The sequence below is a fragment of the Cyprinus carpio genome, chromosome A14 (assembly GCF_018340385.1).
Source record: "Cyprinus carpio isolate SPL01 chromosome A14, ASM1834038v1, whole genome shotgun sequence".
NCBI lineage: Eukaryota > Metazoa > Chordata > Actinopteri > Cypriniformes > Cyprinidae > Cyprinus > Cyprinus carpio.
The window spans coordinates 16,403,787-16,419,035 of NC_056585.1; the positions used below are offsets into that span (position 1 = coordinate 16,403,787).

A 15,249-nucleotide genomic window follows, 5' to 3' on the forward strand; every position below is an offset into this window, starting at 1 on the left:
ATGGCAGATGGAGTATTCTGACTTTCATAACTTTTATGGACCTTGACACTGTTATTTACTTAGCATATGGGACAGTCACAGGCCTCCCGGTTTTCATCTAAAATATCTTAAATTGTGTTCCGAAGATGAACGAAACTTTTATGATTTTGGAACGACATGGGGGTAAGTGATTAATGACAAAATTTTGGGAGGGAGTATCCCTTTAAGACTTCTCTCTATTCCTTACTTAGTAAAAGTTTGTCACAGCAGCTTTGTGAATAGGTTTTAAGAGAAAACTCTTTGCTAAAAACTTTTACTGCTATTTAGGAGAACTCTTAGTGGTAAGATAAAAAGTTTTGTGAATACGGGCCCAGAACTCTTCTCTTTGTCATCACTGCAACCACTCAGAACACATTCAAGCGCCACTAACATTTTCTTTAGGAAATTTTAAAAATGCTTTGCCACATTTAAAAATGTTTTTCCACTCTCCCTCTCTCACAAGGACGCAAAAAAAAAAAAAAAAAAAATATCACTTGTGCTGATATTAATAAAAGAGTGTGGCTTTCCCACATACTCGGACAGACAGAGCCACTGTGGAAATGCTTGAGTCAGTTCGGCGCGGTAATCTGCGTAAACCTGTGGAGCTCCACGAGTTTGTAGCGATGCACGTGCGACCATTCTTACAATCCAGTGATTTCGACACAAACAGGAGAGACAAAATTGGATAAACGACTGCCGTTATTGAATTTCCTCATGTCATAACGACAAAAGGTCAGAATTTAGTTTTTATTCGCTAAGACTGTTTTGACTGGACATGTTTCAGTATCAAGCATTGAACGATTTAAGTTGCTTAACCACAATTAGATATTTATCTGTTTATAATTTTCATGCGAGTGCATGAAAAGTAAATCATGTTAACAACTGTTTGCACATCTAGCGACTCCCATGAGATCAGCGTGCACGGCCCCGACTCTCAACAGGTGTCTGTAGTCTGCACAGCTGCACGGAGAAACGGCAGCGTTAAATTTTTAGAGCTTGCATATTCTACCATTCTTTGAATTTGTGTCTGAGCATGTCTTCGTTTGTCACAGATGTTGACGTTCGAGACGCTTCTGGTGAAAGAGCTGCAAAAACAGCAGAGCAGGGCAGAGTTCTGTGACACTGTGCTGCAGACCCGAGGTCTGACATAGAAAGTCCATCCTCTGCTCATTAATCAGTCTTTTTCCATCTTCCATTATGTTTACTGTACTTTCTCCACCCCTATCCAGGTGTGTCAGTGCCTGTGCACAGCTGTGTGTTGTCTGCCTTCAGTCCTTGGCTCTGTGGTGCTCTGTCAGCCATGCCATCACCCCGGAACGGACAGAGGAGACTGATAGAAGTCCAAGCTGTGGAGGCCTGTACGTTGCTCAGTCTGGTCAGTCTGCTGTACTCAGGTCAGTTGAACGAGGACAAAGAGGAAGTCCTATCGGCAGCTTGCAAACTAGGCATCGACATACCTCAGCAAGTAGCAAAGAGGCCGTCAACTGAGCAAAACACACAGACGGAGTGCATGAAAGAGGTGGCGGAGAGAGAGTGTCAAACTGAGACCGTCCCTTCTGAATGTCAAAACCCCAAAGAGACCATTGAAAGTGTTCATTTGATTGGCACGTCATCATGGAGGACCGATCAGGGGATCTGCACGTACACGGATGGCTCTGATATCACCCTGGCCACACTTCAGAACGTCCAGGTTAATCCAGAGAACATGCCTTCCTTTCAAGTCATGGATGTGGTCCCTGAAACCGCAATGTATCCCACAGCGAGTGGACCAGCCTGCATGCCCCAGGTCTACGTATGTCCCCCTTCAGCTTCATACCAACAGCCTCCAACCCCACTGCCACCTCACCCTTACCCTTCTCATAGTACAAATGTTGAGACATTGGCCAATGAATGCCAGCCAGCATTGGGGCGCGTTTCAGAGGGTGAGGAGTGTGTTTTAGAACCATTTGCACGGTTTGAGAACAATATCCCAGGTTTTATCAATTACTTTCTTGACACCAACATTGTGCAGGCTGCAGGGCAGAGGGAGCAGAGTCAGAGAGGAATGAGAGGGGACATCAAAACTGAGGGAAGGGCGACAAGGGTGCGGAGGGCTGGGGCACGCGGAGGATTTGCTCTGAAGGGAGAAGGGTTGAGTATTTGTAAAAGAGAGCAAAACACGAATAGGTGCGGAAGAGTGGCGAGGTCGGCCTGGATGGGGCAAGGTGGAGGTAGGATTGGCAGGATGCTAGACACCAGACAAATGTTCAAGAATCACGAGAGGCTTAAACGGAGACGACAAGGCAGAGGAGCGATGTGGGATATTTGAGAGAGAGGCAGGTCTTCATCAAGGGGGAGACCCAGGCAGAGACAGACAGGGAGCAGAGGCAGATTGGTAGAACCAGTGTGTCAGGTAGGTGTCTCACGACATCTTCAGATGAGGAGGTATGACATTACATAAAAATCTAAGTTTTTTTGTGATTTTTACTTCTGTTCGAATGAATGATATAAATGGGTCATATCATGAGCGATCTAATTTTCCTTGATCTTTTGAGGAAAATAAGCTTAAGAAGTGTTGCTTTGGATAAAACATCAAAACATACTTTAACCTGGAATACATCCTCTCAAAACCGAAAAGACCATTCAGTTAGACTAGAATGAATGCACTGATGCATGACCCCTATATGTCAGAAATATTTAAAATATTAAAAATACACTACCATTTATAAGTTTGGTGTCAGAAAGACCACTAAGAATGGATTTAAATTGAACAAAAATTACATTTATAATGTTACAAAAGATGAACTTTTGAACTTTCTATTTTTAAAGAATCAGTAAAAACCATGTTTACGATTTTCATTTTCTGAATTCTTTTCACTTTCAGAATTAATTTTTCGATTTTCAGGATCATGTGACGCTAAAGACTGGCGTAAAGGCTGTTAGAAATTCAGCTTTGACATCACAGGAATAAATTAATATTTTATAATATATTAAAACAGAAAAATGTTATTTTAAACTGTAATAATATTTTACATTTTTTTCCTGTAGTTTTTTTTTAAACAAATGGAGCCTTAATGAGCTCAAAATAACTTCTTTAAAAACTTTACTTTTTTTTTTTTTAAATCTTACTGACCCCCAAACTTTTAAATTAAAAGTATATTAAATATAAAAATATTAACTAGTGATATGACCCCTTCAAATTATAAATGCAACTAAGCATTTACTCTAATGTTCTCTGAATTACGACACTTGTCTCTTTTTCTGTAGGAAATAGCTCCACCTCGAAGAGGGCGAAGAGGTCGCCCCCGCAAACGTCCTTTGCCCGAACCAGATGTTTCCCAAAATTTCAGTGGAATTTCACCACCTGATCAGAAAACCATGAACCCTCCAGCTCCATCCCTGATGCACACCGCAGCTCTCCCAGCAGCCAATCAGAGCGGCCTCGCTCAGCCAATGGACTGGCTTATAGATGACGTCATTGCGCAGCTCCCATTTATGCCCAACAGTCAAATTGGAATAACGAATACTGCAACTGTAGATTCCAACATGGATCATCCAAGAACACAGTCCTCAGTTAAGCTCACGGATCTGGGTATAACCCAACCGCAGTCTGAAGGTGAGCTGTCTGACATACTTGATAGTTTTCTGAGAACGTTTGAGCAACACGTTGCTGTATGCGATTCAGACGTTCAAGATGGAATGGTGCCCAACATAATAGATGGAACCCAGACCTGTGGACAGTCCTCACAGAATTACACAGTCCACACACACACATCAAATGCACATGCCACTTCTATGAACACAACAACAAAGGGATCAAAAGCCTCATTATCCAAGAACAGACCACAAGGATCATCTGCTCGTAGACCACAGAAGCCATCATGTTTTTGGCAGGTGTCAGGTGTGGAAATGGAGAAATCAACAGGACAGCAAAGTGAACAGAAGCCTAAATCTGGCAGGATGACCAGAAGCCAGAGTAGGAAGAGGAAGCTGGATGTTATTGAAGAACTGCCTAGGATAGACGAGCTTCTAGCCAAACGGAAGAAAAAACGAAAAAAAGAACAATTAGAGAAGATGAAGGTAGAGGCTTCGCTACCAAAGAAGAAAAAGAGAAAGACAGCTAGCAGGCTGCATAGTGAAGAAAAGTGCACCAGCAGCACAGCTGACTCGAGCTGCAGTGTTACGAGTTCATTAATGAACGTCATGAACACAGCTAGTGGCCACAACATGAAGTGTGCCACACAATCAACAAAGACATTGAAGATTTTGACCGATGCAAAGTCTTCTGTAGAGTTTCATGCTCCCAAAGAGTCCAGTCTTGTAAAAAAGAAGGTGCAGTGCATTACAGGGAGTTCACGACCCAAGCAATCAGCCACACAGAATAAATCCACTGGGTCCCGTCCAGCTCTTTCTGCATTTGAGTTAATGCAAAAGATCTTGGGAAATCAGCAGAAAAGAGAGGAAGAGCAAAAAGGAGAAGAGAACAGAATGTGGACGGTGAAAAAACAGAAAGTAAAGGAGAGGTTGGCAAATGCACATGTATGTGGAGCTGAGGTGAAAATGACTGAGAATAAAGAGAAGAATGCTAGAATCAGGGTTGAAGGGCACAATAATAGCGGAATAAACCAAAAAGATGAGGAAACAAGTGGGGGAATGAAGGAGGCTGGCAATCAGAAGAACATTCTTCTTCAGCAGAATCTGCCATCAGCTAATTGTAAGAGCTCAAAAAGGTTCAATTCTTTGCCAATATTAGAGATTTGGATATTTAATGGTATTTTACATATAGATTACCTTTACTGCCATCTAGTGCTCACTTAAAACACATTTTCAAAAACAGAAATAACTTTTGTAATCCTCACAAAATGAATATATAGTTATTATTGAATATTATAATGTTTTGATGCATTGTAGCAGTGTTGTTTTAATATTTATATACAGTTATAGTATTTATAATTACGATAAATTAAATTTTTTAATTAAAATGTAGTTTATTTTTCTTTTTACCTTTATTTGTGTATCTTTATTTCAGTTTTACCTTTATTCATTTTAGTACTTAAGCTTATTTTATTTCAAGTAGTTGCTTAAGTTTTTCATCTAATATTTATATTTGATTTCAGCTTGATTTTGATTAATAAAATTCTTCAGCTTTAGTTAACTGTAACAACCCTGACTATTTAAGTGATTGATTTTTTTATTTAGACAAGAAAGTATAGATTTAACAGACTAACAATTTGATATTGGTCATTCATTTGTTATTAGCAAAAACATGAAATTAACGATCAGCTTTAATTAATACTTCTCTGTTGTAACTATTATTTATTCACAGGTTGCACCATGTCAAAGGGAGAGAGACTGATGGAAGACAGCTACAGCAAAGAAAGATTTGAGACTGCTGACTCTCTCAATGATTGTCCTTTGCAAAGATGCAGCACAGAAGGCCTCAAGCTTAAAAACACGACAGACATGCCTTTTGTCTCACACGCACTGGTCCCCACCACACCTCTAGAGAAACTCGGAAACACACAAGGGTCAATAGCCAGTTCAGAAGAGGATGAGGATGTTGATGTTGTGGAGGTCTCTAGTTCTTTGTCTGAGTCCTTCCCTGTGCTGCCAATCACTGCTGATATTGTTCTCAGCACAGAGGAGGAGGAGGACAGTGATGAAGACGACGAGATTGATGTTATAAGTTTAGGATCTAATTAAACGTAGTAATTTCTGTTACTGTTTATTACTGTTTAGCTTCAGAGAGTTCTAGTGTGTGTTGGTGCATATTTGAAAATAGTTTCTCAAATGATCAAAGACTTAGAACATGGTATCATTTTCCTGTGTATAATTCAACACACGTTGAGGTCACACGTGTGACAGTTGGCAGTATTTGCTCTTTAGACTTTGGTGGCTTCAGTTTCAGGCATCAGAAATTTTTATAGATTTGAGTTCTGAATGTTAAAGTTGTTTATTTGTGTCACAATCGTGCCTTATCGTAATTATTGAGACTGCTATTAATGCACACAGTTTTCTTGTCATTTGCCATCTTTTGTAGCCATGTTCAGAATTAAAAGACATGGATCCAACCTTGGTTGTTCTTGTGTTCAAATATGGGGCTCTGAATTTTCAAAGGGAAATGGCAAAACTCAATAAAAAATAATATTGGGTAACATTTTACAATAAGGTATCATTTGCTAAAATGAGTTCATGCATAAGCTATCATGCAATAACATTGAGCAATGTGTTTTACACTATTTATTAATATTTGTTAATGTTAGTTTATAAAAATGGTGGTTAAAAATGGTTGGTTACTGGTGAACTATATTATCAGTTATATATTAAATGTTGGATGTATAAGTACATCCTGTACACTGACATAAAGGTGTACATACTACATAGCAAATCTGAACTGCTTGGATGTATTGATGGAAAATATAAACTTTATTATCGCCCAGGTCTAATCTTCTAAATGCAGATAAGGAATGAAGATAATACGATATTAAAAATATTAACAATGGTTTTCTGTAAAGCTGACTTTTAATCAACAAAGATTCACAGCTTCTCTATTACTGACTGTCTTAAACACATAACCACACAAAAAGTGCAAAGATTTCAATATGAACATATAAGAAACTCATCAGATTTGCTTTAATTTGAAGTATCAGCAGTGTGATTATTATAAATTGACGGAAAAACAATTCATGTGTAATACTGTATATTTCTTAAGCTAGTCATTAAATGTCATTATTATAATGGAACTGGATTATGAATTGGTTCTAATGAAATGAACGTACTCTGTGTATCCCACATCCTGACACACAATAACTGCACAGAACTGAGTCACTGAAGTGAACACAAATTTATTTATTAAGTATTTATTTGTCTGTGATGTTCTTGTTCTGAGCTCTCAGCCAGTCCCCCTCCGGGGATATGGCCTAACTAAGCTTTGATTTGCATTGGTTGTGTTGAGCACCTCGGTAGGGTGTTGTTTAGCACTTGACATCAGTCATAGTCAGAAATGTGATTGGCACCCTCATGTAAAATATGATGGTATGTGTGCCGTGTAGATGTGTGTGTTCCTAGGAATAAAAAGACACTCATTAGGAAAAACTGTGTGAGTGTGTGTATATGTAAAGTGTGTTTGTCGGGCGGCAGGGTGATCGGTGAAGTGTCCCCCGGTGAGCCTGAGCTCTTAGTGCTGGATTCTGCGGATGGACTGGATCTGAGGGGTCTGGCTGTGGGAACCCCAGTTTCTCCAGTGCTGAAAGTCTCCGCTGTGCCTCTCACACTCCATGATGTACTGCCTTCCCCTGTATCCTGGGAACTCGTAACACACAAAACTACACACATAGATGGAGAAATGAGGGTTAGGTAATTCTGTGCCAAAAAGAGAAAATTAAAATACAGAGAAGAGACTCACGCGCCACACTGCACATGCATGGAGCCCACTTCAGGACCACACCATCCCATGGCCTGCAGAGAAGGGTAGTCATCACACAGCTCCACATTGCGCAGGAAGTTCTCCTTTTCGAAGATGGTCATGCGACTGCTCTGGTGAGACTGAGAGGAGAGCGAGAGAGAGATTAACCCTAAATATCCACATATTCAAGTGATTATATCAGTGCTGTTGTTGTTAACTAAAACTATAAAAAAAATTCTGTTAATTTAATAATGCTGAAATAAAAGAATAAAAAAACTTAATGAAAAAATTTGAAACGTTGCCTCTGCAACTAACTGAAATAAAATATGTTTAATAAGATGCAACTTTTTTTTTTTTTTTTTTTTTACCAAAATTTTTTTTTTTTTTACTGAAATAAAAATAAAGCTAAATAGACATATTAACAGACAGATTAAAAATAAAAGCTATAGTTTAATAAGCTGTAATACTGAGCTAATACATATTAAAAACACAAACCACCACATTCTTACCTGTGAAAGTTTATGCAATTTCTTCAGGAATTTAAATTTCAGCAGTTTTTACAACCAGAGGCTGCTGTTGTGGTATCTCATTGACTGACAAAACTCTTATACAAACTTGATTTTTATTGTGAGATGGTGGACAGGTCGACATGTCAAATGTGGCATCTACCTATACATATCTATGATATAAACTATATAGCCAATCTCAACTGTTGACCTATTAGGGCTGCTATGTTGAGATCACATGACCACTCCAATGCAACTTGCTTTTTTCCTTAAAATCTTGTTATGGAGACTTTCACTTGTTGAATAAATATTACATATTAGCCAGCACAAAATACTGTATACCTTTATGATTTCTAGTATATGAAAGGCAATGAATAACTCACAGCACAGTAGACAGGTCTAAAAGACATGAGCCTCTCCACGTGGTATGACAGGTTTCCACTGTAGGCATCCCAGTGAGGATACTCTCCTCTCTCCAGGATGAACTGCTGTCCCTGGAAGTCGTGGTGCTCATAACCCACCCAGCTATTGAGAGAGAGAACATCCAGTCAAACATGGGCAAACATTGCTGAAATCTCCCTAGAGTATACTGTATGGAAGCACTCACGCGCCACTCTCAACGCGAATAGAACGGATGTTGTCGAAGCCACACTCCTGGATGTTGCAGCATTCTGAGGTGAATTCCTGACATTTTCCCTGGAAGTGTTCCTGCTCAAATACAGTCACCTAGCAGAGCAAAAGCTCACAGGTAGTGTCTTGTGTGAATTATTATTATTATTTTCTATAATATACACGCAAAAGTTCCTCAAACAAATGAAAATTGAATTTGTATGGATCTATTGCATTAGTATAATACATGTGTGTGTGTGTGTGTGTGTGGGTGTGTGTGTGTGTGGTGTGTTGGTGTGTGTGTTGTGTTAATGGCATATTTACCTTGAAGAAAAGGGGCCATTCCCATGCCATAGTTGATCATGGGCTGCATCATGGCGGATCGAGTAAACCTATACATCTTATATCTTAAAAAAAAAAAAAAAAAAAAACACAGACCATAATAATTATCAATGATATTAGTTGCAAATTGTGAAATGAAGTCAAATAAATAAACACTTATATGTAGTAATAAACAAAACAAAACAAGGTAATAAAGGTAAACTGTTCTTTATCATTAAAGATTTCAAAAAGATACTTAAAACAAACAATAATTGATATATTAGATTAATTCGTTACTTTATTAATAAAATTGATATTTTAGTAATAAATTGTAGTTGTAGTTGTTAGATTTATGTAAATCAAAACCATTCGCATAATGTGGCCATAAAATGATGTTTGTAAAGTAGGCCATAATAAATATATAATTATGCCATGAGCTCCGTGAGCTGTCATTGGGATCTTACCGTTTAGTCACTGAGTTCGAGTGTGGCACACGCCTTAACGCCGGTTTCGCGTGGAGCTTTCGGAGAACCTGGCGCTTCGGTTTTATACCGACCGTCGCGTGCGCGCACCCGCTATTGTGCGCGCGGTGCGCGTGAAGCGCGTTCTGATGGGCTCGCGGGACAGACCCCAGGGTCGCCAGCTCAGCACATACTATAGAAGTGCCACATGGGTGTTGTGAGCCCATTCACTGGCTAGTGCAGTTCAGAGTTTTGGGTGAAAGCAGGGCACACAAAGGGTTTGGTCCCAGTATGATCGCGCAGGTCAGCACTCCTGCTCACAATGCGCGCAAAATACTGGGATTAGCTGAATGAACTTGCTCCAGCTGAGTGTGGGTTTGAAATAAAGTATCTGACCTGCTGTGGCTCCAGGAGAAAAGTTACATTTTCATTCAAGTTACAATTTTGCTGCAAGGGTGGGACATTCAAGACTGGGGAGACCAAATATAAAAGTATCTACAACGTGTGATTAAATAAACCCATACTGAATTTCACTGGGACATTAATGGTTGGAGCAAAATATAAATATATAAATACATATCAGCTGAACCCAAATCAACTTTACAATTAGTTTCAGTTCTTTAAAAAATCATCCCCTCTTGCACTGAATGTGCAGTAATGTGAAGGAAAGTCTTACTTTTCTTTATCAACGTGGTCGAATCCATAACTGACCCTTAAGGAGAGCATGTTCACCCAATATTCATCTTAAATTAACAGATGATTGTTCACTAATGTTTTCTGTTGCACAATCCCAGACAGCAACATAGTGTTGGCCCAGATTTGGCCCGCGTGAAATCAATGCGGGCCGGATCTGGGCCGACACTGCATGCTGTCTGGGATGTTTTTATACATTTATATTGTATTTATTTAATTTAGATTTTTGCATGTTGTTGTAATAATTATTATTTACTCTATTTATTTATATAATGATTTGTAGAACAACCATATTTGTGTATGTGTACAGGATAATACACAAATGTATAAAGTGTAAAGTATATTTTAATTTTAATAATTAAATCCTTTTTTTTTTTTTGTCTCCCCAGTGCTACATATATGATACATCCTAAGCCCAAAATGTACTGATAATATAAAAACTGTGTAAACCACTGTTAAATCATTGGTAAAGTGGCATAAAAAAGGGTCACCTTCAGTTATTAGTTCAATTTCACTCTCTCTAAAAATAGATTGTTTTCCCCCATATTGTTTATTTATTAGGCTTAAATGTTGAAGCTTGTGTGGTGATATGTTTGAAGTTGGAACTTGTTTGCTGAATTATTTTCCTTTTTGGCTCTCACATATACTCTTTTTCTCACTCTGTGCTGATGATGATGAGGGGCTTCTTTTCTGTGAAGTATGCTGAACACGGCATGTTCATTGTTTCAGTGTAATCCTCATAAGACTCAGCGCCAGGGGTATAAGAGCTGAGAGCACAGTCAGATGCAAAAAACACTCTCAGAGTGAACCTGGGTACGGACACACACACTTCACTGAACACAGGTAAGCAGAATATCCACTCACACATACACATTCAACTTTAACCTAACAGCTTGGAGAGTATAAGAGGCAAGAAGTTTGATTTGCATTACCAGCATCAACACCAACACACTTCCCTTTGTCCCTACACTTGTTTTCCCCCAAAGACCCTAGACCCCTATGTTTTATGTTGTTTTTTTTTGTCTTTTTCATTTCATAAAACACTTCATCCCTCTCTTCCATCAAATATTTTATAGCAGTCAGCCCTGCCATTTCTTTATTCATTTCTCTCAATCTCAGTTTTATCTTCTGAGCTATATAACATTTATATGAATATTCCTTCTTTTAATTCTCTATTATTCATTTCTCCCAGGGGTGCCATGTCTTCCAGTGGAGAAAAAAAGACTGCCTCCCAGACCGACGGCAAGGCAGCCCAGAGCAAGAAGTCTGAGATGGGCATGATGTCCTACAAGGTAAAGCTTTCAGATAAGCATACACATGTGAATGTCTGCTTGAACATCGAATTAAAATGTTAATAATAGGTTTCTATCTTTCCATTAGATGTATGTGTTCGACCAGGAGAACTTCCAGGGACGCCATGATTGAGATTAACGCTCGGAGTGCATGAATGTTTGTGAAATGGGCATGGACAGAGTCGCTCCTTACGTGTGGAGTGTGGCCGTAAGCATCTCTGCATCTATTAAACATGCATTGATTTAAAAAGAATAACATATTCTCACTCACCTCTTTATGTGCTCTCTGCAGTTTTGTGGGCTTTGCAGCAGATGAACTTCTGTGGTGAGATGTACATCCTGGAGAAGGGTGAGTATCCTCGTTGGGATTCTTGGAGCAACTGCCAGAAGAACGACTACCTGCTTTCCTTCAGACCCGTCAGAATGGTGTGTAAAGACTCTCACAACTTTAGGCCCATTACTTGAATGCTTTCGCAATGCATTCATTGCGTTTTCTCCTGCAGGACCTGAGAAGCACAAGATCTGCCTGTATGAGGTGGGCGAGTACAAGGGCCGCAAGATGGAGATCATGGATGATGACGTTCCTAGTCTGTTCTCTTACGGATTCACCGACAGAGTTGGCAGCATCATGGTCAGCTGTGGAACGTAAGTGCACAGTATCCCCTTTAGCCCCTGATGTTTTCATTTGATGAAACCTCTGTGTGCTTGTGGTGATCCCAAAAGCTTATCAGTACTGACAAACGTGGCTGTCACTTATTAAAACTGTAAAACTAGAAAGAAATACGTAAAAGAGATAGTATAGATAGATATAACATTAACATATCTTGCACAAGATGCTTACGATGCATAATTGAGCCTTACTATTTTTGTTTTTTCTATTTATATTTTTAGTATATTTTGCCATTTTATTTGTTGTATATTTTTTTAAGTTTTGAAAGTTTTAAAGTCTTTTTTGTCAATTTATATTAGGTTTTTTATATCTATGGTTTTCTTATACCATTTTTATTTCATTTTTAGTTATTTTAGTAAAATCAAGTTACTAAACAAAAAATATTTGTCCTTGGCAACTAGGGCTGAAATACTTATAATTATACTGTCAAAAAAAAATTTATTTATGAAAATATTATTTTAATGATTTAGTGTACTATAATAACCTGGTTTTAAATAAGATAAATTAGTTTACGTCCGTTTATTTGTCAAGAGTGTGCCCAAACTAAAAAAAAGCAACAAAAAAGTATTTTATTTTATTATTTAGTTTTAATTTTAAAATATTTTTACGAAAATGTTTTTTATGGTTTTAGATTATATTTATAGTATGCCATTTTCATTTGCTGAGATGATTCAAAAGTTTCGTTCAAAGTTTTTCTAACTTTATTGTGTTTTGTCATTTTTATTAGTGTGTTTTTAACCACTGTCTATATAGTTTTATCTAATTTATTTCAGTACAATCTAAATGAAAAAGATAAGTTGTTGCCTTGGAAACTAGCTTTGAAATAAACATAATAAAAAATGGAAAAAAATATATCGTGAAAAAACTACTTTATTTACAAAAAATTTGTATGTTTTTAGATTTAATAACCCTGGTTTAAATTTATAAGTGAGCAAGTAAAGCATAGTACAGTTCAACGGGTGACAACAAACACTAACTAACTCTTGTTTCCTTCAGCTGGGCGGGTGGATCAGTACCTGGATACTAGTGGCAGGCCAGTACCTGGAGGAGAAGGGTGAATACAGACACTTTAACGAGTATGGTGCCCGTTGCCCTCAGTTTCAGTCTGTGAGGCGTATCCGTGACATTGCAGTGGCACCCACACGGTCCTGCTACACCATGGCCAGCAAGTGAGGAGCCAGACCAGGAGAGGAAGAGCGAAGAGAGTTGTAGCAGCAGAGGGAGAGGGGCACAAGAGGAAGGAGAGGAGGAGAGACGTCTGAGAGGCTGCATCTTCACCTGTGTTGTACGTTATGAAGGGGCAGATGTTTTCGGGGGTGACCTCAGACTCCCCTGGACTCACATTGCAGTCTGGGTCTGTCAAGCTGTTAAAGCCCAGCGGTGCCTGTGATTCTCCCAGGCCTCTGAGTGTCTCTGTTTGGGACGGAGACACCAATAAAAACACTTCCCTCTTCCTCCGTTCCCCTCCTCCTCTCTTTTCTCTCCTGCATGGCGTCTTTTTTTTCCTTCCATAATTTAATTTTTTGTCATCGTGTCTTTTCCCGGCGGCTCAAATCCCCCTTTCCCCAGGGAGGATGGAAAGGAGAGAGGGAAGAGATTAAAGGGATGAGGAGAGGAAAGCTCCTGTGCCCTAGACATCTCCCTTTGCCTGCTGTACAGAATCCTGGTCATCTTTTGAATAAAATGCTAAAAGCTTGATACCAAACTTTTGTCTTTGTGAATCTGTCATATAATCATGCTGTCAATAAAAATCAGGAGACTCGCAATGCAACTTGCAGTAATAGGAAGGGGAAAATGGTGCATTTGTGAAATATAATGTCAGTTTACTTGCTGTAGGCTTACAATAATAATAATAATAATAAAATAATAACAAAAAGAGGAGAGATCCCCCAAAGGATTGTAAAGCGCACTGTTACAGCAATACACAACAAAGCACTTAAATGCATAAATTCATTCACTTCATCATTCAAAAGAAAAAAAAACCTACTTTTCTCTCTGTCTGCTTATGCGTGCATTTCATAAATGTATTAATAGTGTGTGTTATAGTTGGCAGTTGGCATAAGGAAGTTATATTACCTTATTAACAGTGGTCATGAGAAGTTAATACCACAGAAAAAAAAGCAGGAACTATGCCTTTTTCGAAGCTGCTGTGTATAAAAAAGTGGCATGCTATTTAGATAGCTGAAGCTTAGGCGTTCATTACTTTCAATTTAATTCGTTTTTAGCATCACCGTCTGAACTGTTGCACTGGTGTTTGTAGCTCCTTAACAAAAAAATCTCTGGAGCCGGCCGGTGGACCCCCGTTCAATTACTGGCATCTAACTGAATAAATATAGACTGAATACTGATTAGATTTAGGTTAAATAAAACTTTGAATTGTGTCTTTTCATGAAACAGCACGTGAGCGAAAACATTGTTTTTTTTTAAGACTCCAGCCAGAAGATGGCGCGGTATTTCCACGCGCACTGAATTAGAACGCGCGTGATGAGTTTACATCACTGATCTATATAGGGCTCAAGTATATCAAATAAAAGTCATTCGTTTAACTAATACAGGCGAATAAAACAGCAGTACCCTTTAAATGTAGAATGGTCAAAAAAAAAAAAAAAATTCTGCTAGTCTATTTTTAAATCATCAATGGGCATTTTCAAGTTTGTAATAGCCTACGCTATAATACAGTTTATGACTGTCTGGTATTATTCTGAAAAATGTTCCAGACCGCTGCTGGAGAGACACGTACACCAACCTGTCATCGCTGGTTTGAATGGCCCAGTCAAAGTTGTGATGGTAAAGAGAGAGAAAAGTAGCCTATACAGACAGAGCGCCTTCTATAGGGTTTTCTGTAATAAAAAAACAAAGTTCAAGGACGCTCATGTTGTGAGCTTAAAAAAAGCCATAGCATAGCCTACATCCACGTAGGCCACCTCATGCATTCTTGTAATTACGTAAAAAATATGAGCCATCAAACATAAAGCACTCCACCAATTCTATTTATAAATCGTTGAAGTGTTTCTAAAACTGAAGCGTGGTCCAAAAACGATGCAAAATGACGTGTTTGATTACATTTCTTTTAAATACACTGAAAAGAAGTGCACTTCTGTCTGTCATATAGCTTACCGTTCTGTCCGAGTTCAGAGTCATATGATACAAGTAACGTAAGCAGGGAACACTCGTTTCTACCAAGAAAGAAAGACAAGTCAGACGTCAAAACGCCCAAGGGTCCGGTAAGGTGTGCCCAAACAAACAAAAGAAAAGCTAAAGTCTGTCAGTGGATCTCAACAACCCTCAGTCAGAC

The 15,249-nt window shown here is 38.7% G+C and overlaps 2 protein-coding genes and 1 pseudogene across 3 annotated transcripts; 2 read left to right on the forward strand and 1 right to left on the reverse strand.

The window, feature by feature from the left end:
• The first annotated feature begins 555 nt into the window (after positions 1-555).
• Positions 556-5,738, forward strand: LOC109101560. Its single transcript, XM_042770026.1, has 5 exons — positions 556-750; positions 1,071-1,158; positions 1,248-1,810; positions 3,265-4,711; positions 5,324-5,738. Exons 2-5 carry the CDS (start codon positions 1,071-1,073, stop codon positions 5,698-5,700), a joined length of 2,475 nt encoding a protein of 824 aa, XP_042625960.1. The 5' UTR covers positions 556-750; the 3' UTR covers positions 5,701-5,738.
• A 1,088-nt stretch (positions 5,739-6,826) lies between these two features.
• On the reverse strand, positions 6,827-8,934 carry LOC122147440 (beta-crystallin A3-2-like). 2 transcript variants are annotated; one of them, XM_042770027.1, is made up of 5 exons: positions 8,842-8,934; positions 8,516-8,634; positions 8,292-8,433; positions 7,403-7,542; positions 6,827-7,322 (listed from the first exon to the last, which is right to left on the reverse strand). In XM_042770027.1, the coding sequence occupies exons 1-5, from the start codon at positions 8,869-8,871 to the stop codon at positions 7,175-7,177; spliced, it is 579 nt and encodes a 192-aa protein (XP_042625961.1). In that variant the 5' UTR covers positions 8,872-8,934; the 3' UTR covers positions 6,827-7,174. The 2 variants fall into 2 exon arrangements, with proteins under 2 accessions (XP_042625961.1, XP_042625962.1); XM_042770028.1 differs by having other exon boundaries at positions 8,834-8,919.
• Positions 8,935-11,183: 2,249 nt separating this feature from the next.
• On the forward strand, positions 11,184-13,127 carry LOC122147591 (annotated as a pseudogene).
• Positions 13,128-15,249: the final 2,122 nt, after the last annotated feature.

What these genes read in the sequence shown, in the direction of transcription:
- LOC109101560 (XM_042770026.1), top strand. Translation starts at nt 1,071, where the DNA reads ATGTTGACGTTCGAGACGCTTCTGGTGAAAGAGCTGCAAAAACAGCAG. An exon ending in CACTGTGCTGCAGACCCGAG is followed by an intron (nt 1,159 to 1,247) that starts GTCTGACATAGA and finishes ACCCCTATCCAG; the next exon opens with GTGTGTCAGTGCCTGTGCAC. An exon ending in CCTGCATGCCCCAGGTCTAC is followed by an intron (nt 1,811 to 3,264) that starts GTATGTCCCCCT and finishes CTTTTTCTGTAG; the next exon opens with GAAATAGCTCCACCTCGAAG.
- LOC122147440 (XM_042770028.1), bottom strand. Translation starts at nt 8,917, where the DNA reads ATGTATAGGTTTACTCGATCCGCCATGATGCAGCCCATGATCAACTAT. An exon ending in CTTTTCTTCAAGGTAAATAT is followed by an intron (nt 8,635 to 8,833) that starts GCCATTAACACA and finishes TTGCTCTGCTAG; the next exon opens with GTGACTGTATTTGAGCAGGA. An exon ending in ATTCGCGTTGAGAGTGGCGC is followed by an intron (nt 8,434 to 8,515) that starts GTGAGTGCTTCC and finishes CTCTCTCAATAG; the next exon opens with CTGGGTGGGTTATGAGCACC.